At 40.2% G+C, this 23,728-nt stretch overlaps 1 protein-coding gene across 4 annotated transcripts in view; it reads right to left on the bottom strand.

Annotated features, from left to right (window-relative positions):
- pde4ba (phosphodiesterase 4B, cAMP-specific a) overlaps nt 1-23,728 on the bottom strand; it is a 202,547-nt gene that overhangs the window by 141,580 nt on the left and 37,239 nt on the right. For 3 of the 4 annotated variants that reach the window (XM_037770885.1, XM_037770883.1, XM_037770884.1), the window contains exon 3: nt 15,613-15,851. In XM_037770885.1, the coding sequence (XP_037626813.1) occupies nt 15,613-15,851 (239 nt within the window). Of the gene's footprint in view, nt 1-2,067; nt 3,030-15,612; nt 15,852-23,728 lie in introns of those variants that run through there. The other variant, XM_037770882.1, reaches the window with a different exon arrangement.

Genomic DNA, 23,728 nt, shown 5'->3' with positions numbered 1-23,728 from the left:
CCTTTGGTCTCCTTCTCGCTGCGTCTGTTCTGCTCTTATTCCCCCATTTCCATTTTTAGCTTTCTGCCCGTCACTCTTAGAGCATTACAGTGAGTGAGCAGGTAGACCTCAGTGTCTCGCTCAAGGACACTTTATCATGAACGCTGCTAATGGGCTAGACTTGCAGTTAATGGTTAAGATGGGTGTTATGGGTGCTGTCATGACCCTGGATCGAGCCCATGTACTGGGGACTTATGAGAACAAACACAGCAAAGGACACTACTGACATCTTTAATGATTTCTAAATGAAGCCATTTTTTCTTGCTTTTCCCCCTGTACCCACCCAACCCCCACAAATCTCTCCGTCTGCTCAGAAATAGGCTCTATACAATGACAGAGGGAAGAGATAAACAGACATGATTCTCTGTTCTGACTGCTGCTGTGGAGGGAGGAGAGAGCCAGACATGCAAGGAGAAAAGACAGAATAAACATCCAGTACATTTACAAATGCAATATGTGCATCTAAAAACACACATATGGATATACTGTTACATCAAAACATATACACATAATCTCACACAGTTATAACTGCACTAACAATGAAACGCATACGCACAGAGGAAAACATTATTATTATTAGATTTCCATCACACAAACAACATAGCATGAAGACACAACATGCAAGAGCAGATTCATATCTGGACTTATTTCCTTTCTCACGACAGAGACAGATCCCCCCCCCCCCCCCCCCCCCCCAGCAGTGACAAGCCAGCGTTATCGTGTTACCACAAATTTGTATATGAAACCCATTTCAGAGACGTGTAGTTTGTGTTTATGGGCATATGCTAATGTCTTCTTTTGCAGACGATGGTTTTCACCTTGACAAACCTCATTAAATAGAGAAAACAAAGCAACTCTGACTGCCGCTGCCTAATTCGAACAAATTTGAACAAACTGCTGTTGTTATGAGGGACAAGAGTCACCTTGAGCCTTTGTAGTCAAATCACAGCAGCTCTTTTCCTCGCCTCTAATCCATACATTGCATAACATAGCAAGCCCTCCCTTCACATCTACTATAGAGCCTAACTGCTGCAAAATGAAGAGGTAGACTCGGGGAAATGGTGGGGGATGGGGCGCAAAATGATGCAAATAATATGAGGTTTTGTATGTAATAAATACGTGACTATATCATTCCTATGATGCTGTGACCTTGTTAAATTGAGGAATTCAGACTCACAGCTTCTGAGCTTGTACTAGGAAATGTGCCAAGAGAAACAACCTCAATGTGAATGACACAACAAAATGTGAATGGAACCAGATTGCGTCTTGTGTGATGTTGCATTTGTCATTTTGTGTTGAGCTTGCGTTGTGTTAATGTAGACATTGATTTATTCATTGGGGTTGTGTGAACCAAAAAAAAGGTTAAGAGCCACCAGGTTGCATAACACACCTACAGTAACACTCCCTCCACATCACTGCAGCCATCCAAAACGAGAACTGATCCGCACGCACGCGCACAAATTTCACCCAGGTACAGAGCAGGGATAGACTTCATCAAAATGGAGGACAGGGGAGTCTGCTGAATGTGATTTCATTCCTTTATGTAATCATCTAACCCAGTGACAAATCACCAGACAGCAGCCCTCTCATACATATTTGGCCCCTCTCAAAACTCTTCACAAAACAGTTTTCTTTTTAGGAGATCTCGAAAAAAAAACATCTCATTTTCTGTACCTGTACTTTCTCACCTTCTCTGAGATATTTTTTTCCTCCACACCTCCTCTTTCTCCCCCTTGGTGGCTGTCTGTTAACCCCTCTACCTCTCATCTTACATGATTCATCTCGCTCAGCTCACGTCCCTTTTGCATCCTTTTTTCCCCAACCACCCACTGTTACTTGCCATCTCTCTTAATCTCCCCCATCAATTCATTCCCATTAAGTCTCTTTCATTTCCTCTTTTCACCCACATCCGTTCCCGCTCCATCTTATCTCTCTTTACTCTAATCCTCTGTCACATCCCTCGATCCCTGCACGTTTTCTCTCTTTCCTTTATGTCTCATCCCTGTTTTCCCCCACCACGGGCCTTACCAGGTATGGGCTACAGTGAAGCGTCGCCTCTGTCGGATGCTCTTGTTGACCATCAGCTTGCGGAAGAGGCGCGGCGAGCTTCTCGGGGACAGTTTGGGGGACGTGGCGCCCCTCTTCCCTCCCACCACACCTGGGATTTTGGGAGGCTCCAGCTCCAGGTGCATGTGCTCCTTGAATGTCCGGATGCAGGAGTCCATCTCAACGCTCAGCTCGTTGGACGACATCCCTGCACGCTGGGTTGAGTCTTTCCGACCTCTTTCAAATTCTGCCCCTCTCTGTCCAAAGTCACATCGGCTGGTCATGTACAGCTGATTTTGTCCTCCTCTTGCCTTATCAAGAAGTTTCACGCTGTGTTGAAATGTTGTAGCAGAAAGATTGAGGTTACCTCACATACAAACATTCACCCAGCCAGCTCACACATACCCTTTTGTTGTTTGTGTTGCCTCTGTGCTTCCCCTTTTCCCCCCGTTCTTCACGGGTTTAGGGATTAGCCAGCCAGCAGTTGTGGCCTGTCTTTCCTTTGGCTAATGCAGTGTGCTTTCCTGCTGGTCTTCTTTTCATCAGAGGTTCTTGGAGGATTGTTACCCACAGCGGGGTCACGTACAGCTCCTTCCAGGAGAGAAGAATTCCTCTTCTCAACACTGCTTCTCTCCCATCTCCCTCCTGCTTTTGCTGTCTGCAAAGTGCTCTATCACTCGGCTTCCTTTTTTCTGTGTCCCTCTGTCACTGTTGGTGCCTGCTGAATGCACACCTCAGTACCAACTCTTTCTCTCAGTCCATCCAGGAAGCTTGATGTTGGAGGATCTCCCTTATGAAAGATTCAGAAGGGCTGACAACTGCTCTCTGCCTCCTCCCGTCTTGCTCTCCCCTCCATCAGGCACTGCTTGACTGACCTCCTCTCTCTGCAAACAACCCCCACTTCTCCCAAAGGCACTCTCGGTGTGGCACAGAGTCACTCCCACTATGCCGAGCCTCAAGTCAGATTCCCCCTCACTCGCACAGTCAGAGCGGTGAGCGGTGAGCAGAGCAGAGCGCAGCACGCAGGCAAATGCTTCACTTGCTGTTTCATTCAGAATATACACAAGGAGCTGAGAGCAGGCACGCAACGAGTTCAAGCCACGCCTCCCCTGTTAAGGATTGGCTGGTGGTTGTTGTGACGACAAGCAGGCAGGCACAGTAACAGGTTGTCAGATTTATTAATTATTTTTTGTTTAGCTGGGATTTGTGGTAATGTTGCTGATGATGTTGTGACCTTTAGTGAGGCAGGCAACTGGTGAGAGTGGGCCAAGGAAAAAATGGCAATTTGGAACGGAGATAAAAGCAAACAGCTTAATGGGCATCAGTGAGGAGAAACATACACACTGCACCAAAGGTCAACTGATTCAAATAAACAGTCTAAATCATGCATCTACGGCTGTCTTTTTGCAGTGAGAAGGCAACCACATATAAACTTACTACATACAGTATATTCCACACAATCCATCTTATTTTCTCTCTCTCACACACACAATTTTACCCATCCATAATTCTGTCTGAATGGAAGCAGTCCAACCATGAGATTGCCACACTATGTAAAGAGAAAGAAAGAAAAAATTGATAGATACAGTCATTCCAGATACGCATCCACACACACAAAGGGCTACTCTGTGTGATGAAAAGAAGAGAGAGAAAAAGAGGGTTAATGCCCTAAAGGTGGAGAGACGGAGAAGATGAGGGAGAAAAATCCAAAAGGAACATCAGAAGAGGCAGAATGGCAGCGTGACGACTACTGGAAATGTGAGCACTTGCTCATCTGCTCTGTCGACTGATTTGTTTTGGTTGTGAGTCACTGATGATTCTGAGCCATTGAAGCATGGAGTGCTTTCTCACTAAATGCTTGCCAATAAGACCTTTGAAAATAGTCTTACCAGGCTTGAATATAAAGAAGAAAACACTTGTAGTATTATGATGCGTCAGAGAAGCAGTGTATGGTTTAAAATCAGCCAATAATGCATGGCATTCCCTGGCACTTTTTCCTCCATCGCTCTCCTGTTTTATGTCCCAGTACAAATAATCAAAGTTTCAACTGCAAACAGGTTAAACTAATACTTGACAAAACACAACAATGGAAACAGGATTAACTAGAATTACTGCCTTGCGGTTGTATGATACCGCTAACCAGTCAAATTACATCCACATCTGTCCAAAATGTCATCAATTCATCATTTTATCCTATTAGACATTTGTGTGAAATTGTCATAATTAGCATATTCATTCTTGTTATGGCCAAAAATGTGTTTTGTGAGGTCACAGTGACCTTTGACCACCAAATTCTAATCAGTTCATCCTTGAGTCCAAGTGGAAGTTTGTGCCAAATTAGAAGAAACTCTTCCTGAGATATCGCGTTCACGAGAATGGGATGGACGGACAACTGGAAAACATAATGCCTCTGGCAACGGCTGTCCCTGGCACAGTGGCATAAAAACAACGAACCTGTATTTGTCTTACTGACTAATACATTCCAGTTGCATCCAATACTGGTTGTTGAAATGGTTGTCATCCACGGCATGTCAACAGTTTTCTGAGAAGCGAGAAGATTCAGTCCCTTTACCGTGGAACAATGGAGGCAAGCGCAAGCGAAGCTTTCCGCTTACTTTGGATTTACAAAGAACACCAAAGATAATGATGCTAGTGGGGCAAACGATGAATCTGCCGCGTCTAGTAACAACCAGAACCGGACAATCCACGGTAACATTGGCGTTAGCTATGGTCTTGTTGCTTGTACTAGCGCTTCATCTGCTGAAAGTTTAGCCACATTTTCCACTGTTGAAAATGACTGGACACAAGCAAAGTGGACAGTTTGGAAGGAGAAAAACCTGTGTATTTTTGTTTAGTGGGACGGGAATGTTGGATGCCTTGTGTGCAGCAGAAAGAAGCAAAGACTTTGTTGCTGATGACAAGGTGAAAGCTGTGCATTTGGCACAGGAATGGATTAATGGTGATTAAACAGTGAGTGGCTGTGTACAAAAGCAACTGCGCAACAACTTTAACGAGCACCGTGACAGCATTGCTTACAAGACAGCAATTGAAATAGCATAAATGAAAAGTGAAACGCTCACAGAAAGATTGCAGATATGGGTGCTAGTCTGATGCAAGAAATGATCAGCTCATTTAGAACCACTTAGGTTGCAAAGTGAAAGGTGGCTTACACAAAAATGAGGGCCCTCGTAAAACGCAATGAATTGAATGGTGCGCCAGTCGGCACTGCACACAGATCTGACCATTCCTTCAGGGCATGTAGTGAAAGAAATGAAGGCGGCATTTGTGTCTAATGTTAAATCATTTGACGTTCCCATTAGTCAACAGGAGGTAAAGACCATGTGATTTTTGACCTAGTTGAACTGGGCAGGGGAACATATGCTGAGTCGATATGTAGTTCTTTAAAAGAGAGCTTTCAAGGAGCTGAGAAAGATGATGATTTTCTGCGTAAAAATCTCATCAGCGTTGTCTCAATGGGGTGGCTGTCCTGACCGGGAGAAAATGGACTTGTGACGATCCTTAAGTCCAGTCAGTTTGCTGCTTTGCTCAACGTTTGGAGTTGGCAGTGCACTCTTTGAAAGAGGTGGGTGGATTCAAGAGATGCAAGAGAGTTAAGGGACACAGCAGAATACCCAGATTCTGAAAATCAGACTGGTTTTCACTGTCAGATGGGTAGCAAGCAGCTTCAACACAGTAAAAGCAGTGCTGAAGGAATTTCCTGTGTTGGCCCGTCATTTTCAAAAAGGCATATTATGATGTATCATACGCTCGAATGTGTAGAAGGATAAATACAGGGGCCTCCTGAAACATCTTGCTTTAACGGGGTTCCTCAGTGACTTAGCATGTACAAAGGATGTGTTACGTGAACTTCCTTGAGTTAAGCTGTCACATTCAGCATAACAAAGTAGTGAAAGAGAGAAGGGGGAAACAGAAGATAAGGTTGAGCGAGGTAATTAGGGGTTGATCTTACGGCCACCCAAGGAAAGATAAACAGGTTGCACTTCTATCAGGCTGTCGTTGATAATCTGACTAAACGATTACCTGACTATGAGTCAGTGGCTCTTTTGAAACCTCTGACAACCTCAAAACATGAGAGATAGCCTCCTTCTCTTCGGGGGTAAGGAAATAGGAGATTTGGAAAACTTAGCGAAACAGTCGTCCAGGGACGCAATCAGTGAATCCAGAAATTGGAAGGTACAATTGGTACACTGAGAAGACTTCTGATGGCAACACATAATTGAATGTCAATCCATCTAATAGTTGTTGACATAATCTGCCATAACGCAATCCATAGAGCCATGCTGCTAGCATGGCTAAAAAGCACTTCATAGAATTGAAAAAGAAAGACAGATATCTCAGTTTCTCCATCTGCTTGCCATTTCTTCTTGAAACCAGTGCTGATGAGGCAGACTTAATATTAAACATAGAAAAAATAAAAGAATGGCCGAAAAACACTTATATACAAAAATATCTGAAAATACTATTGCTGGCTCCTGCATATTAGCGAGATTTCTGCACTGAAAAGGGAGATAACAAAAGATGAATGACAAAGCACAAATGAAAAGGGCAGGAAACCAATGCCAACAAGCCATTTTAAAAGGGATGAAAGATTGAAAGAGATTGAATTAGAGAGTGACTGGGCCATTTCATTTCACATTAAACTTGCCTTCTTCTACCCTTGAGAGCTTGAATGAAAGCACACAATGCACAGTCACAGCACAGGAAGAACAGAGATATACAACAGGCCCTGCAGCCGACTGTAAAAGAGCTCAATATGTGGACATAAATGTAAGTGGTATATTGGTGGGGATTGATAAAAATCCTGCATTTTTTTTAGATCTGGGCCACCCTGGAAAATTATTTGAATAAAATGATATGTCAATCAATCAATTATTAAATTGACAGACATTTGCTGATAAACACTGAACCAAAGTATTGTACAGATTGAATCTTTAACCAAATGGTGGCGCGACATGAAAAGTTAAGGGTTCACCTAAGTGTTTAAAATTGATCCTGAGGAGGGCATGAATATCTCCAAATTTTATGGCAACTCATCCAAAAGTTGTTTCACTTAAACCAACAAATGTCAACCTCATGGTGGTGCTAGAAGAAAGGTCAGGGGATCTCCAAAGTCAGTAAGATTCATCCTCTGGTGTCCTCTGTTGTCTCATCTCATAGTTGTTAAGATATTTCAGTCTAGACCAAAGTGGTGGACAGAATGACGGTCAGACGTGTCATGCCATTGGTATGGCTTTTTTTGTTGTTATAGTTATGTAAATATATGAATATTAGGGCTATCAATCGATTCAAATATTTAATTGCAATTAATCGCATGATTTATCACAATTAATCGCAAATGAATCGCACATTTTTTTTCTGTTCAAAATGTACCTTAAAGGGAGATTTGTCAAGTATTCAATAATCTTATCAACATGGGAGTGGGCAAACATGCTTGATTTAAACAAATATATGTATATATTTATTATTGGAAATCAATTAAGTGCTTACATCCATTTTATTTCAATAAACCTTTTGTTTATGGACTTTCAAAAGACGAGTTATTGGAATTATTTGGATCATGTGAGTCGGAAACAACCCCACGCTGCCACCATTGGAATCTAAACCTATTATCATTGTAAATTGAATACCCTTTAGAGTTTTTAGTTTTTGTCTCATTCGGTTTTGGGATACTGTGATGAGCATTTGTCTCACATTTTACTGAACTTTTTAAAAGATTAACCAGATAAAATACTTGAGAAATAGTTTTCTGCTTAGGCTGTGGTGACTCTGGTTTTAGCTTCTTAAAGATCCATGTACGGTTCTGGTTCTGTCATATGTTGATTTGAACCAATGTGGCTGTATGAGGAAGCAGATAATAGAATTGATCAATCAGTATACTTCCAATTTTTTATCTTATCCGTCTACATTGTTGAACAGACATTTTATTACCATCCCTGTTCCTCCGAGTCCCACCTGTCACTTTCTGTAATATCACAACATGCAAGAAAAATGCCTCAGCCCGCCCAATGTTGCCTAGTCTTTGGTTTCCCACTGTGAAAACCTGAGGAGAATGAACAGAACATCCTTAGGACCTGTGTGCGAGTGGACACCTTCCATGTCTCCTTGTGTTTAGTGTTTGTTCTGAGTATGTGGGTCAGATGAAGGTGATTGGGAGTGTGTGTGTGATGGATTTAGGTCTTGAGATGAGAGTCCTTAATGTAGCATCTGTGGTTACGTAAACCATCTCTTCCTTATTCCCTCTTTTACTCTCCGTCTCTCTCAGATAAGTGAAAAACAATACTGCATTGTGGCGCAGATTAACTCATTCACAAAGGTTCATGGAAAAACAGAGAAAGAGAGAGGCTCAAACACAAAGAGAAAGCAGATAATAAACATTGAAGTGCCATTCACAGGTAAAAAGAGGCTGAATTATTTATCCATATGAATTATATCCATGCAATCAATAAACAAAGGACAAAAGCTTATAGAAATGGAAAACAAACAGTGAAAGTATACAGCAGAGTATAATAGCAAACGGGATACAGGTGGGTTGTGGAGAAATCTAAAGAGAAAAAGCCGAACAAAGTGTATTATGATTTGAAGGTGACCTTGTTAATATTTATTTTTGGTACAATCCTAGAGGACAGAAAAAGAGTGATGTCCGCTACAAATTTCCCCCTGGGATGTTTGAGTATGTTGTAGCATGACAACAGTTATCCTATTAACGTCTCTGTCAACTCACAACCTAACAGACTAAACTACTCTGAGGTTTAATTCAGGATTACCATGCAACACAAACTGACAACCAGGAGAGTAGCCGAGGTAAATACTGATAAAAACAGATTATTTTTCCTCTGAACCAAAACTCTCCCAAAGCTGGTGAAGCTGTGGAGGACATGACTTCTTGTCCCAAGGATTTAGCATAAAACTGGGTCATATTTGACCATCCAATGTTCCTCTAGCTAAGCTGTATAATCGTACAAAATGATGCTGAAATATTAGATGCATGTTGACTGTTGAATGTCCCCATAGATTGAGAGTTGTTTTGCACCAACAGCCCCACCTAGTCAACAAAAAAATATAAGAATTTATAATGTTCTACGATAAATTTAGCTTACTAAAAAGCTACTCAATTGGAGCAGCATGAAGGAATGAAATGCTTTGAAATGTATTTTTCTGTTAACCTACGTACATGTAGTTAATCTGCTGATATTCAAAGTTGAAGCCCAAGGGTGCTTAATACTTTTTATACGCATGGTATAGTTGGAACTGAATAACTGGAATTTCACATTAAGACAAATGCAATCTTTGTGCATAATTTGTCTGCCTTGGTCTATGTGCGTGCTAAAATGAAAAGTGTAAGATTCAATTTCTGTGTGGGGTGAGAGGGCAGCGCAAAGAAAAGTACACAGAGTGCAGATGAGCCATGATCTGATCGGTGTTGGCCCGTCCCAGGGTGACGAACACATCCAAATATAGTTTCAAATCAAGTTTGGAGAGGGATCCAAAATGGCAAAATTTCAGTCATAGTGGGATATTATTAAATCATTATGAATCACACAGAGCTGAACTTTTGACTTTAAATAGATAATGTTTACAAGAACCAGCATTCTGGGAAGATCTGTGCACAAGGGGGTCTAATGGGATTCGCAGTGGCATCACCATGGTGAGGTTTAATCTGTTTGTCTTAACTAACAAATACACTAAATACTACTGACTAGTTTTTTCGTCTCGTGCAGACGTTCATTCAAGTTTACCATCAGCTGGCCGTCAGCAGCAGTCAAAAGACAGGAGATGATTGTCATATCACAACCCTAATATGGTTACAGAACTAACAGACATGTTGGTTTGTATTGTTTGTGAATACTTTTCTTCGCCTGATTAGGACAATCTAGATGAAGTGACTGCTAGAGCTACATCAGGTTACGGTCTGATTACCAGTGAGCGCATGCACTGTAAACATACTTGCCAACCCTCCCGTGAGACTCCCGTTTTTCATTGCCCTGTCCTGGTTTCCTCCCGGGATTACAATTCTCCTGCATTTCTCCTGATTTATGACAACGTTTCACGCCTTATTGTTATCTCAACCTGTTTCTGGTACTCTACAGCGTGTATAAGTCTTACTGTTTCCACCTGGACAACATTACAGCTACACATAATGTTTCCCAATGGAAGAGAACTGCTCGCGACACAACACAGTTTGAGCTGTGCTCACCTCACATCACAGCATGCAGCACTCTACCTTGGGCTTTGCTCAACGCAGCGAACAGCCGTCGTGGCGTGGCACAAGCCATTGGAAACAACGAGTTTCAGAGCGCAATGGTGCTTTTGTCGCATTGTGTCTGAAAAGGCCTTCACTGAGTGAGAGAGAGAGAGAGAATTGGAGAGTACTAGAAAATGATATACTAAATGAATGAATAATAAACGATGAATATTAGATTCACACAAGTTTATGCCAGAGGGGCAAATTATTCAGTTTTCTTTCTTGAGAATTAAAAGTAGGCTTATTTAACAAAAAAATGCTGTTGCAGTGTGCTTATTATTTTATTTTCATTCTTTAAAAGTCACCAGAATGTAGGAAACAAAGTCTCTGAAACTTTATCTGAGGGAGGACACCCAGACCCCTGATTTGCTTTTGAAATCCTCCCTATTTTTGAGGTCTCAAGGCTGGCTAGTCGGACTGTAAATGCACCCACTGGCTTTCATTTAGCTCTGTTCTAGCTCTCAATGTCTCAGTCTCATAAACACACACGTATACAGTAACTTCAGTAGGTGCCAACTTTCAGTCATTGACTCTGATTTACAGTTTCCTTCTGCACCACACTGGGTTTTCTCAGGCAGTGGCACAAGCACGCACAACCACACACACAATCCATGAGGCACTCTGAAACAATTGTGTACATCAGCAGGAAATATAATTGAATCCCAAAATAACTTCTTGCTCCCTCTGCCTCGTTCCAAACATTGATGAAAGCAGTTAAATAAGTACAAGAAAAAGATGGGATTAAGACGAGACGAGGAGCTGTGCTACAGTGTTGTGTTACAGACATATCTAGACACACTGTAACATACAGACACATCTACCAGCTTCAGGCTTTACTAGGGAGGGGAGTAATCAGACTTGAGGACCTCCAGGAAGGTTCTGCTGACCCTGACGTTATACTGTAGCAGCAGTGATGCCTGAAGGAGACATAGTGTGATAGCTTTTTAAAAGAGAGCAAGGCCAGGAGGGAAAAGCACACGGGGGGGAAACATGTCTGCCTCTACCACCAGGGTTACTGACGACTGACACACCTCATCTGCTATAAAGTCTGTGGTTGTCCGAGTGGACTGTACAGCCACTGGGTGTTTTCATGATGATGGAGGAGACCACTAAGTAACTAGTAAGTCCAAAATCTCCCACAGGTGTTAAACTGGTTTGAGATCATTAAAGAATCTTCCTATCTTAAGTCTTAAGTTAAGATAGGAAGAGTCTGAGATAGGATTTCTTTCTCAATTTCTTATTACAGAAGCAAATCCTAACTAACTTTAGGAATCCTGTCTTATTTCACTCCATCCTATCTTATCTCAGGTTAGGAAATCCTAAATGCTCAATCCAACATCGTTTATCAACTTTTATATTACCTAGCAACCAACGCTGCTTTTCTCATCTCCTCAAGCTAAACAACTTTTAAACCATTGTTTTTCTTATTGAAACATACTGAAACATACATTGAAACATACTGTATATAAAATGGAGCAAAAACAACGGCAGGCACTGATAACATCTGTAGAGAAATCCAAAAATGTTCTTCTACAACAACGCTAACTTGGGAGATAAAAGAAAGAGAGTGGGCTAAGATAACAGACACAGTCTCCTTTGTATCCGGCATCCAACGGAGCGTTGATACTATCAAAAACAAAATCAGTATACTGACAAGTGATATGAAGAAGAAGGCAGCTCTTATGTCCAAAGAGGAGAAGAAAAGTAGTGGAAAAGGGAACGTTAGGACAGCTTAACGGTTATCCTAAAGTTAGTAGAGTTTATTTAAGATTTTGGGAAGTTAGAATGCTTGTGTAATACACTCTCCTATCTTAAGTTAGGATAGGAACATTATTTTAGGAACTGTTGATCATTCACCATTTTCATTCTCATCAGACCATTCAGTAAACCCAAGTGTGGAAGCATCTCTATTTATCTTTTTCTACTCATTTATTCAGATTTTTTCTTTAATCTGTCACCAGTCTGTATGTGTGAATATTTGTGTGTGTGTGTAAGCCCATCCAGTCAACCATGTTTACACTGCACTCTTCTGGTAGAAATAGAAATTTCAGCTCTTCAAGAATTCACTCAATGACTTCTCAATAAGCAGGTCTTTCTGTACAATGTGATTCATCAAAGAGCATTGAAGAAAATTACATTATTTTTCATTTATTTTCTCAGTGTGCCAACTTTCATGCCTTTAATTCATCCCACGCATTCACACGATAATAACAAAGTACAGTACAGTACTGTGTACAGTACCCTCCCATGCTCAAAAAATAGGGCTCCCCAGAAGCTACGGTGAAATTCGAACACTGTAATTCACCGTATATAATGTTTTTATGTAAAATATATCAAAATTGAATGACATTAGATCCAAAATTGTATTCTTTCATTTAGCGCAGAGATTTCAAATCCGGCAGACAAAATTTCTGAGTGGCAGACAAAAAAAAATACTTGTCTGCCACAGTGGCAGGCAGTGGAAAAAGTTAATTTCAGACCCTGACTGTATATCAATGTCAAATGTGTATCAAGAAAATGACTGATGATAAAATGAACTGCTAAAACATAAGCTTTTTGAAGATAAGGAGATGAGTATACCTTTGCCTACAATTCTTTCTATCAAATACAATAATTCCTCAAGAACAATGATCGCAACTGATCGGGCACTGTGGCTTTGACCCAAGCATAGTAAGAGTACTAGTGACCTAGAGCAGTGCTTTCCAACCTGGATCACAAGATAAATGTGAGGGGTCATGAGGTAATTAATAAGATAGGAGAGAAGAAGAAAAAGCATTACTGCTATACAAAATATATATAGTTTCCTTTCTGAGTTTTTGTCAAATATTGGATTTTCTTCTCATGAAGAGTTTTATCTTTATAGGACTTTAGAAATTATCTAAATGAATCAATCTGAGATGGGAACATCTCTGGTTAATCTGCTCATAGACATATAATCTGTCACAGTGGGTCACAAAGAGGCATTACTTGGCTAAAAAAGGTCACCAGGACAGGACACACACACACATATATATAAAGTACACATAAACACACATACACTTTTGAGTGCATCACCAATCAGCACTGATTAGCATAAACCTTTCCAGTACCTCTTATTCATCCAACTGAAAGGAATGAAACACTTGGCAACTCCATTTAAAGTGTTCCTCAACTGGCTCCATCTTTACTACTATCACACACACCTACACGCACACACACACCATACTCGAGCACAGGGCCAATCAGGACTGATTAGCTAGTTAAGTAAAAGCATATCTGAATTTGACACGACTGGACAACTGGCTGCCCACCCGGAACTGGCAAATGTTTGTGTATGTGTTATCTGAAACTGCACGTTGTACCTGCTGTGTTTGTGTGTGTGTGTGTGTGTGTGTGTACACAACTGTGTCTGAAAGCATGGTGCATAAATAATGTAACAAGGCAGTGTCATCTTCAACAAGCTGAACACAACATGACAGATCAGTCACTGAAGCAGAGTAGGATTCTAACAAGATTTCTCGAGCCCAGTCTTTGCTCAGTACGACTGGGGGAACCCGTGGTTTGCTATAAAATAACCATGTCTCCAATGATTAGCCACCTATCAAGACATCTCAGGCCCAGTGCACACTAAAGGTTACAGTCTCCACTCCTCAGCTGTGCCTTGAGATTCTGACATTATAAACACAGTCGGTGACAAGGTGCCAACAGAGAATGTACTTGAAGAATACAGTACAGGCTGAGCACTCACTCCAAATATACAAGTATCAGATGGCTCATAGTAATAATGGCCCCAGTGCCCGATATTCCCTACACAGATCCCCACAGGACACCTGGAGAGACACGGTCACAACCAAAACAAAACCCACATTGCTCCTCTAAAACCTGAAGCTGAACAATCAGCTGGAGCCTCCTTTACAGCACCCTGATAATTGAAGCAGACCAGGTATCCTTCAGCAATAATGGGAACCACCACCCTCAAATGCCAGTCAGCATCTCAGGGTGAATCTCATCCAACCATGATGCTTTGCCACTTAGGAGCTTTTTGACTTCCTCAGTTTTTAGACTTCGCCTCGGAGGATGTAACTCAAACCTCCTTTTACCACCCTCACGATCAATTTGATGACAGCCTTATCAACAGCCACACTTTGTACTGTATGGCATTTGCTGTGTGATACATCAATAGAGTTACCGTAGACCTTATAGATTGTAGCTTATTTTAGATACATTGGTATCAGTGTATATGTCAGCCGCCAAGTTATGAGAAATATTAGTACGGAAATGTCAAACTATGTTGGACTCGGACGTAATGTAAAAACAGCGTCACTTTTACAGTTTGTACAACAGAGAGCACTGACAATGTAAATTGTCCCACTCCGCCTGTATCTTGGTCATGAAAAACAAATCTAACTGATCTGTATCAAGATTATTTGCTTATGTTAAAAAAATTACTATCATACAATATATCATTATTGTTCCAAATATTGATATCAGTATCAGCCTCAAAAATCTAGTATCAGTCGGGCTACATACAGCGATTGAGCTCGTTTTCCCTGAAGGTTTATGTATTATTTCATAAAAATATATTCTAGGGTTGTCCTCGACCAAAGAAATTCTTAGTTGACCAACACTTGTACGATTTTGGCGATTTAATCGACAGATCTGTAAAACTGAGTTTCTCCACAAAGAATCACACAAAGCGACCACTTCAAATCTTGTGTTTGTGAAATATGTCATTCAGCATGAAAAAAAAGCATAGAAAACTAATCAACTTAAGAAATATTAGTCGACTAAGACCAAAATGACCAATAAGTCGACTAATCGACTAAGAGGTGGGCCCTAGTGTATTCATTTTTTATAAAATGATCTGAGGTTGTCTTTGTTTAAAGTGAGGTGGCCCAACTGGAAACTCTGGGTCAAAAACTGACCTTCAATCATCAGTGAGTGCTGTATCTGTCTGATGTACCCAAGAAACCCAATATCCACATCAGCTGAAAAATATCCCTATCCAGTGACACAGATGATAACCACATAGGCCCCCTCTACTGATAGTATAGTATATCATATGTATACTATATCTATTTAATGTGTCAGCAGTAGAGCCTGTGCACTTTAATTAGAACACATGAATAGCACTGATCTCCACAGTGTTGACTTCTCATGAACTAAGAAGAGCAGTCTAATGTTTAGATTGATTACTCCAGGTGTTTGACTGTATCCAGACGGTTTCACATTGTGTCATAAACAATGGGCTTGTTCTGCAGCCATCTATTTTACTGTCCACTCACCATTCAGGATCAACTGGCGTGATGTCTATCCTGGGAGGGGCTCCAAAGGGCAAAGACGTCGGCCTGGCCATGATTTCGTCATCAGGAGTCCGTGCCCTCTCCCCCTGGCGCCATGACAACGGGGGTAGCTGCAGGTTGCCTGAGAAACGTCGCCGGCCGCGGCGCAGGTCAACACCCAGAGTGCTGGACGGAGACGTGAAAGACTCACTGAGGCAGCAATCTGGAGGATCTTTGCAGTCCTGAGAAGAGAAAGTAATGGAGAAGGAAGTGCATGAAATTAAAGAACACAGTTTCAATATTCATTTAGAGTCAAAGAGATAATAGAAGATGAAAAAGAATAGTGCGAAACTCAACTGTGTTTACAGTAATTACCTAAGCCACAACTTTTTTCTCCAGTTCATCAACTGTTTGTCCACTAAGGGGCGCCACAGGCCAGTTTCTGACTAAAGATGGCATTGCAAACTGTACTCACTCTCTAGTGACCTATTACAAAATATGTATAAGCCTAGCACCAGGGTCTCAAATTAAGCGTTTTCTTCACCTGCCACTGTGGCAGGTCACTGAACATTTAGCTGAACATTAACGGCCACTCAATTTTTTTGTCTGCCACTTCTGAAATCAAGGTAGAACGCTTTAGTAAACACTGAGTCAGTGGTGCCAGACCGTAGATTTATGGAATATATTTGATTTAGGAATTGCTTCTTAAAAATAATATTTCTTAAAATAAGGAAAATCTGCCATGGTGGCAGGTGACCTGAAATTTTTACCTGCCACAGCCAACATTTGCCCTGTATTTGGCAGGTGGCAGGTGCTAATTTCATTCCCTGCCGAGCACCTCTTCTCATTTTACCCAACCTATTGTCTCAGATGAATCCATTTAAGTGTAGAAAAAATCCTACAAAACTGAAATTTGCATCCAAAAATGACAAGAAAATAACTCTTCAAACCTTTGACAGCCCATATTCTGATGACTTGAATAAATGTTAAAACAAGATCCGCTAAAAATCACTTTACCGTACAGTATAACAGCACGAATCCCACATGATTCTAGGAATTTTTCTCTTTCATCATCTCTTCACACACATATCCTGACTCTGAAGCCTCCACTCTTTCCTTCCGCCTCATTTACTGGTTTAATTTGTCTCGTTAGTGTGTACTGTCTGTAGTAAACTGATTGCAGGGCATAAATAACATGTTTATTTCTCAGCTGCGCAGTTAAATTTGCATGCAAGTCTGAAGGGCATGATAAATCTTTATCTCTGTTGTCTGCGTTTGTAGCTCTGAAAACCAACATTTATTTATTGAGACAGAAATCATTCTCAGTTTGACAAGGACTAAAAATACCTCCTTTATACCCTCTCAACAAGGAATAGAAGTTCTCACCTTATCTTTTATCCACAATGACTCTTTTTACAATCAATGCATTTCCCCTTTTTTTCCATGGTTATTCAAAAATCAGTTAACCAATCTGGTAAATTCCCTCTTTTCCTAAGGCTACCCCCAAACCTCTCATAACTTGCATAAAGGCTGAAACTTGTTGTTTATTTTGGGAAGCTCAGATTTGATGTAGGTGAGTTAGAAGCTAAAATAGCTGCAGCTAAAAAAGACGCCTGGCAGCACCTCATCATGTTCTCAGCAGCAAACACAGGCATGCTCAGAATTCACCTGTAAGATTTCGCAGATTTTAGCCAGTGCCACAGTTATACCAAATTATACTGTATCAAAAAACACAACATAAACAGAAAATCTATATTATCTTTAAAGTGAAAATGCCACATTGCAAGACTCATTCCACCAAGATGCACTACAGAGCGCCACAGGAAGTCATTCCTGCCTGTGGCCATCAAACTTTACAACTCCGCCCTCTGAGTCAATAGACTGGACCAGGACTTCACCCATCAGCTGCTGTATACAATACTGACCTTACTGTACAATAATTTGTGCAATAATTCAATACTACATTTACATTATACTGTACATTCAAGAAATATTCTTATTTATATCATTCCCACTTCTCAGCATTTTGTATTTACGTTTTTGCACTGTGGTTATATGCTATATATTACACGTCTTAATGCAATATTTGTACATATTTTTGTATTCTCATTTTCTTATTTTTTAATTTTAGTAATTCTTTACATATACTGTGTTTATATTGTAGCCTTATGTACACATCGTAGCATTATGTCCATAATTTACATGTTACATACTCCTTTACTTCTATTTTCTTACATTTCTTATGTTTATACAAGAGCAACTGTAATGCCCCAATTTCCCCCCGGGGATCAATAAAGTATTTCTGATTCTGATTTTCAACAGTTCCTGTGTCTATTTTGCGATAATATATTTCTTTCATTGTCTTATGTAACAGTATATTGAATTTATTTGGGTGTTGGACTGTTGATCAGACAAAACAAGACATTTGAAGAGGTTTAGGCTTCAGGAAATTGTGATGGGCAATTCTCACTATTTTCTGACCAAATAATTACTCAAGAAATAATGTGGATTGCGGGAGGGCTGGAGCTAATCCCAGCTGACACTGGGTGGGAGGCAATAGAGACGGACAGCCAGTCACACTCACGATCACACCTACAGGCAATTTAGAGTCGCCAATTAACCTAACCTGCATGAAAGCGGAGGCCCCGCAGGAAACACATGCAGGCACAAGGAGAACGTGCTAGCCCGGCGGGTTCAAACCCAGAACTTCCTCGCTGTGAGGCGACGGTGGTTTTATTTGATAATAAAAATAATTGCAGCTTTATAGAGACGTCATTCTCTCTGGAAGAACAACCTCCACTCTTAGCTGATAGTGTAGGAAGCTTCATACAGTAAATAACTCTGAGGTAGGAGTGTTTCTACATCTGGTCTGCACAAGTCTAGTCAGAGTTGGCAGTAGTGCAGAGAAAAAAAAATGAATGACCAAATCATTTGTACTGATTCTTTATTTTTAAGCTCAATACCTACTGGGTCTCCAGTAGTAAGTACTGCTTCCACAGCCTCCCACTCTTCGCCCCACTAACAGCTCTTCTTGGCCATTTGCCTTCCCCCGCCCACTCTCGACTTCTGTGCTTTACCAAACTAACTACACAATGCCAGCGATTGTGGTAGAAGCATTATTCATTCTTGTTTTATACAGACTGAGATAAAGTGTAGCTGACTTTTAGCAGCGAGGGCGGTGACTTATTTTTCCTGTTCAATCAGTGTTAGTGGTAAACAAGGATACTGAATAGTAGACTGTTGGTGGTACCAGATGCATTTGGGGAATTGCTGTTTTGTTAAAAAAAAAACTAAAAAAAAACCTCTGCATACTCAATGTTTGCCTCTAGCCATGCATTGCAGATTATGCTTGAAGAATATATGCAGATAAGTGTACTGAATAAAGACTTCTTGTACTTCACAGTGTGACAACTCTTCTGTGTTTTTGTATTTAGAGATTGTCTAGCGCTACTTGATCCTATATCCTGAACACTTGACGAAGCTTGGTGGTTGTACTAAATGTTTTAGAAATTGTTTGTCTCTGTGAGTGCTGCTGTCCAGCAATGAAACCATTATATACTCATATTGAATTATTGCACTTTTATAAGCACTTTAGATTAGCGCTGCGTAGCACTGTGTTCTGTCTATTCACTGGAATGGGATGTCTGCCATCTGTGGACACTGTCTTTAACTATAATTACTGTGTATGTTTAATGTTGTCTCCATGCTGCAAACCAATTTCCCTCTGGGATTATAAAGTTAATCAATCAGCCTGCAAATGCGAGGTTTGGCTAGGCAGTTTTTTGTGCCGTTGGTATTAATTAGGTGGCTTGTTTAGCATATTGCTGTATATAAAACTTTAATGTGCTTCATAATTTCTTTCTTTTTTTAATCTTGTTATACGAAATAGGCAATGTTTATTTATTCGATTTTTTTTTATTTAATCAAAACTTTAAACTAAACTCTAACTTTAAATATGAATTAAAAATCTACAAGTGGAAAAAAATCTTTAAACTAAACCTTTATTTAGAAGTTACCACCAGGAAGTGAATACTAATCCTATATGAAATTGCCCTACTTCCTCAGTACCTCCACAATACAGCATCCGCACAAACTATTCCGTGTCCTGCCCTCTAGTGGCCTAAGCACTTATATATTATACACAAGACTCAACTCTAGAAGTCCAATGTTTGATTAATTTAGGTAGTTGCCTGATGCATACCACATACAGATTTGTAGGGCTACAACTAACGATTATTTTTATCATCTTTAAATCCGTTTATTATTTACTGGATTAATCGGATAGTTGTTTGGTCTATAAAATGTCAGAAAATGGTGAAAAATGGCGATAAGTGTTTCCCAAAGCCCAAGATGACGACTTCAAATGTTTTGTTTTGTCCACAACTCAAAGATATTCAGATTACTGTCACAGAGGAGTAAAGAAACCAGAAAATATTCAAATTTAAGAAGCTGGAATGAGATCATTTTGAATTTCTTTTCCAAAAAATCTAATTAAACCGATTAATTGATTGATCGAAATAGTTGGCGATTCATTTAATAGCTGTAAACTAATCGATAAATCGTTGCAGCTCCACAGATTTTCAAAGATTTGAATTTTCTCAGTACTACTAGTAGTTTATATATTTACTTTACATTTCTAGTCAAACTTTAAGCATGATTTCTACGAACGATTCTGATATGCTTTATAAATAGTGGACCGATCAATTATTGACATTCCTTGCTTTGTATTTAAAGAAGCATCTCAATTTGAATAATAAATGTAATACTTAGAGCTGTCGCGGTGAAGGAATTTCCCCTGCGGTGATAATGGTTTTCTCAACAGTGCGATATGCGGTATTATTGCCTCTTTTTTTTTTGCAAATTACTTCATTTATACTGATTTTAAAACTAATGAAATACTTGTTAATTGTTAAATGTACAGCCCTAGTAATACTGTAATCAAATCCACCAAATTCCTTGTATTGAAGGTAAGAAAACACATCTGAAGGACAAATCAGCTTGGCAACTGCTGTTCAGAAGAGTATAAATACATGACAACCATCAAAAGGCAGAAGAATTATGTAATCAAATAGGTACAAAGCAGTGAAACATGATTTATGAAATTAAAATAGGCTCTGCTGCAGTGCCATCTGTAAATATAAAAAAAGAACAAAGAACAGTGTAGTGATAAGAGCTGCACTGCAGAGCAGAGAGGACAAAGACAGGAAGATGGAGGTTGGTGATATTAGATGAGCGAAGGCCAGCAGAGAGAGAAAGAAACTAAATCACATACAACACAGAAGAAACATGAGAGCAGAGTTGAGTGTGTAAAAACACAGATGGAGCTCAATGCTAAGTGACAATCACATCTCAGATCAGATATCCTTACAGTATCAATCTGAACAGAAATACAGACAGAGGACTGCACCATGCTGGACGCCTGCCAATGCCTGAGCCATTGTAACTCTTAAAATGGCTTTCAAGTAATCACAGTTTCCATATTTTCGAGGCTAGTGTCATGGATTCATTTGCTCTTTGATGGGTTTAATAAAACATCTTCTTGATTAAATAATCACATGATAGTGAAGGGCACATTTACTGCAGTTTGTGGCCAATGTAGAAGCCATCACACTTGACAGCTCTATAACTTATGAATCATGATTGTAGAAGAAAGTGTTACTCTGAAGGACACGATCACACAAAATGCCAACCTTTTAAAAATGTGAGTCATTTCTCTTTTTCTTCACAAAGAGTTGTGAGGTAACAGAACATTTGATGGATTGAGAGAAGAAAGAGACGGAAGTACTCAAATGGTCTGACTCATCAGACACGAGGCTGTGACAAGGATTTTAATCACTTAATATTTTCAAAGAGGAGAAAGGTCCAGACAGGCATGGATACGCTCAGTAAATGCAAAGATGTGATGACAACATGAGTCATCTGCCTCTTTATACTTTACTTTTCCTCCTATTTCAGATTGGATTGCATCAGGTTTTTGTAAATCCATTGCTAAATCCATCCTAAGTTATTAGAGCCTATAGCTAACGTATTACCTCTTCCAATCAAAACAGGTCATGTATTAGCAATGTTACAGCTACAGCTGAGGCCTGTACTAAGAAGCAGAATTTGTGGTTAGCGAGGTAACTTCAGGTTTAACCCTGGGTTTTCAGTCCTACGATCGCCATGGTAACTCCGCAGCAGATTATGTTCCAAATAAGAGATCAACTCATGTAAAAGCACCGCCTGCTGACTTATCAGAGCTTGGTGCGCAAATCGTATGGTAATATTACAAAAATATGAAGAAGATACGTCATAATCCAGGCTATACAGCTGGCAGTATGCTGTGGGTGCTTAGCGCTTTGAATTATGTTTTTATATTTATTTTTTTTTTACTTGCTCTAAAGTCCGTTTCACACCGCCGGAGTCATGGACGCAGCTGAAGGAGGGCTGAAATAGTCATACACGCCACAACATTATCAATAGCATAATGTAAAATACTATAATCTATTAATCCAATTTATTTTGAAAGCTATTTATACATCACTGCCCCATCTAGACGAATATATCTGACTTTTGAATATTCCGTTAAATTAATAATTCTGTTACATTACACATTTACACATCGGTCATTTTTCTTTTGCAAGCCGTCCTTCCTGCATTTGGCAGTTTCAACTGCTTAAATAAAAAAGTGTGTCTAAATTATGGGTTCAACTTCTTTGCATTTGTGTAATTCTATAGTTTGCTCTTGGTTTGTAAAATATGCCGCTCTGCTGACAGTAGACTAGTCCATGTTTGTGATTGGTGATATGCTGCAAACACCGCCCTTTCATGTCAACGCGCTCATAGCCAGATTGAGAAACCCTGGGTTGATTGACCGAGTTGATAACCACCTTCGTAGGACCGTTTAGCGGGATGTCGTTTGTTAGGGTTAGTTAAGCCAGATAACGAGAAGATACCCTGGGTATGTTGAACTCACTTCGTAGTACAGGCCTCTGGCAGTTACTGGGGGTAAATATTTACTAAGAACTAATGTTAATTTCATTTTTTAAACTGTTCTTTGAGGTGGTTTTAAATTACACAGCATGATGTTGAAATATGTTTCCACTTCAGGCGAAACTCTCACCCCTCTTCATCTTGTGAAAGTGAAACCATTTTGCAGAGTAAAAACTGAGGTAGGACTGCTGCTAAGCCGTCACTCATTTCTCCCTTGTACACTACCTGCTATCCTTAGATGACCCTCAACTGCTGTGATGTGTGTGTGTGTGTGTGTGTGTGTGTGTGGAGCAGGTCAGGAGCAAGGTGCAGAAGTCCATCAGCCCCTTAGCAGCACAATCCCTGTGGCCTCTATGTCTTCATGGGACCACTAGTACTAATTAGTCTCCCTCACACACGCGCGCACGCACACACGCACGCACACACACACACACACACACAGCAGCCAGGTGACAAGGCCTCAGCTGCTGGATATGATTAATACAGAGACGGTAATGTACCTTTGCAGCCTTGTCGACACTAAATAAATACCGAGATCATACAACACATATCTGTCACAACCTTCTGAGACTGTCCTCACCAGTAAAACATTAGTCATTTGTTCAAACAGCGACCTTCAGCGACCTTTTGCTGTCATGTGATTTATGACCGTCCTCTGCAGAAAACAGCACAGGTTAAAGTTGTCTATGTTTACGAGAACAAACAAAGCAGGAAGGTGCAGGATGTATTTATACCAAGGTAATTATAGGAGACTAGAATTTGTGTCCCGTTTTATATAAACAGTACTGGGGCCAGTTGCATAAACTTAGTTTAAGACTAGTCTTGGCCTTAGACTGGTCTTAAGATTGTCAGGACTAGCCTTATTAAGCCTGTCTGTTGCATAAATATTAAGACTGACTTAATTTGAGGTAGGAAAGTTAGCCACCTCTCCCCCTGGCTAAGCCTGAGGGGAGAGCTTTGTTGTTAAAGAACGTCAGTTCACTGACTATTTCAACTGTTTATCCATTACTTTTAGCCAACGTTAACCTTTAGCTAACTATTTCAACTATTTTCCCATTACTGTTAACAAGTTTTTTGCCAACTATTTAGACTGTTTATCCATTACTTTTAGCTAACTATTTCAACTGTTTTCCCATTACGGTGAGCT

Source organism: Sebastes umbrosus, chromosome 5, assembly GCF_015220745.1.
Source record: "Sebastes umbrosus isolate fSebUmb1 chromosome 5, fSebUmb1.pri, whole genome shotgun sequence".
NCBI lineage: Eukaryota > Metazoa > Chordata > Actinopteri > Perciformes > Sebastidae > Sebastes > Sebastes umbrosus.
The sequence above is the reverse complement of the archived record's forward strand: the minus strand, read 5'-3'. Positions and strand labels throughout refer to the sequence as shown.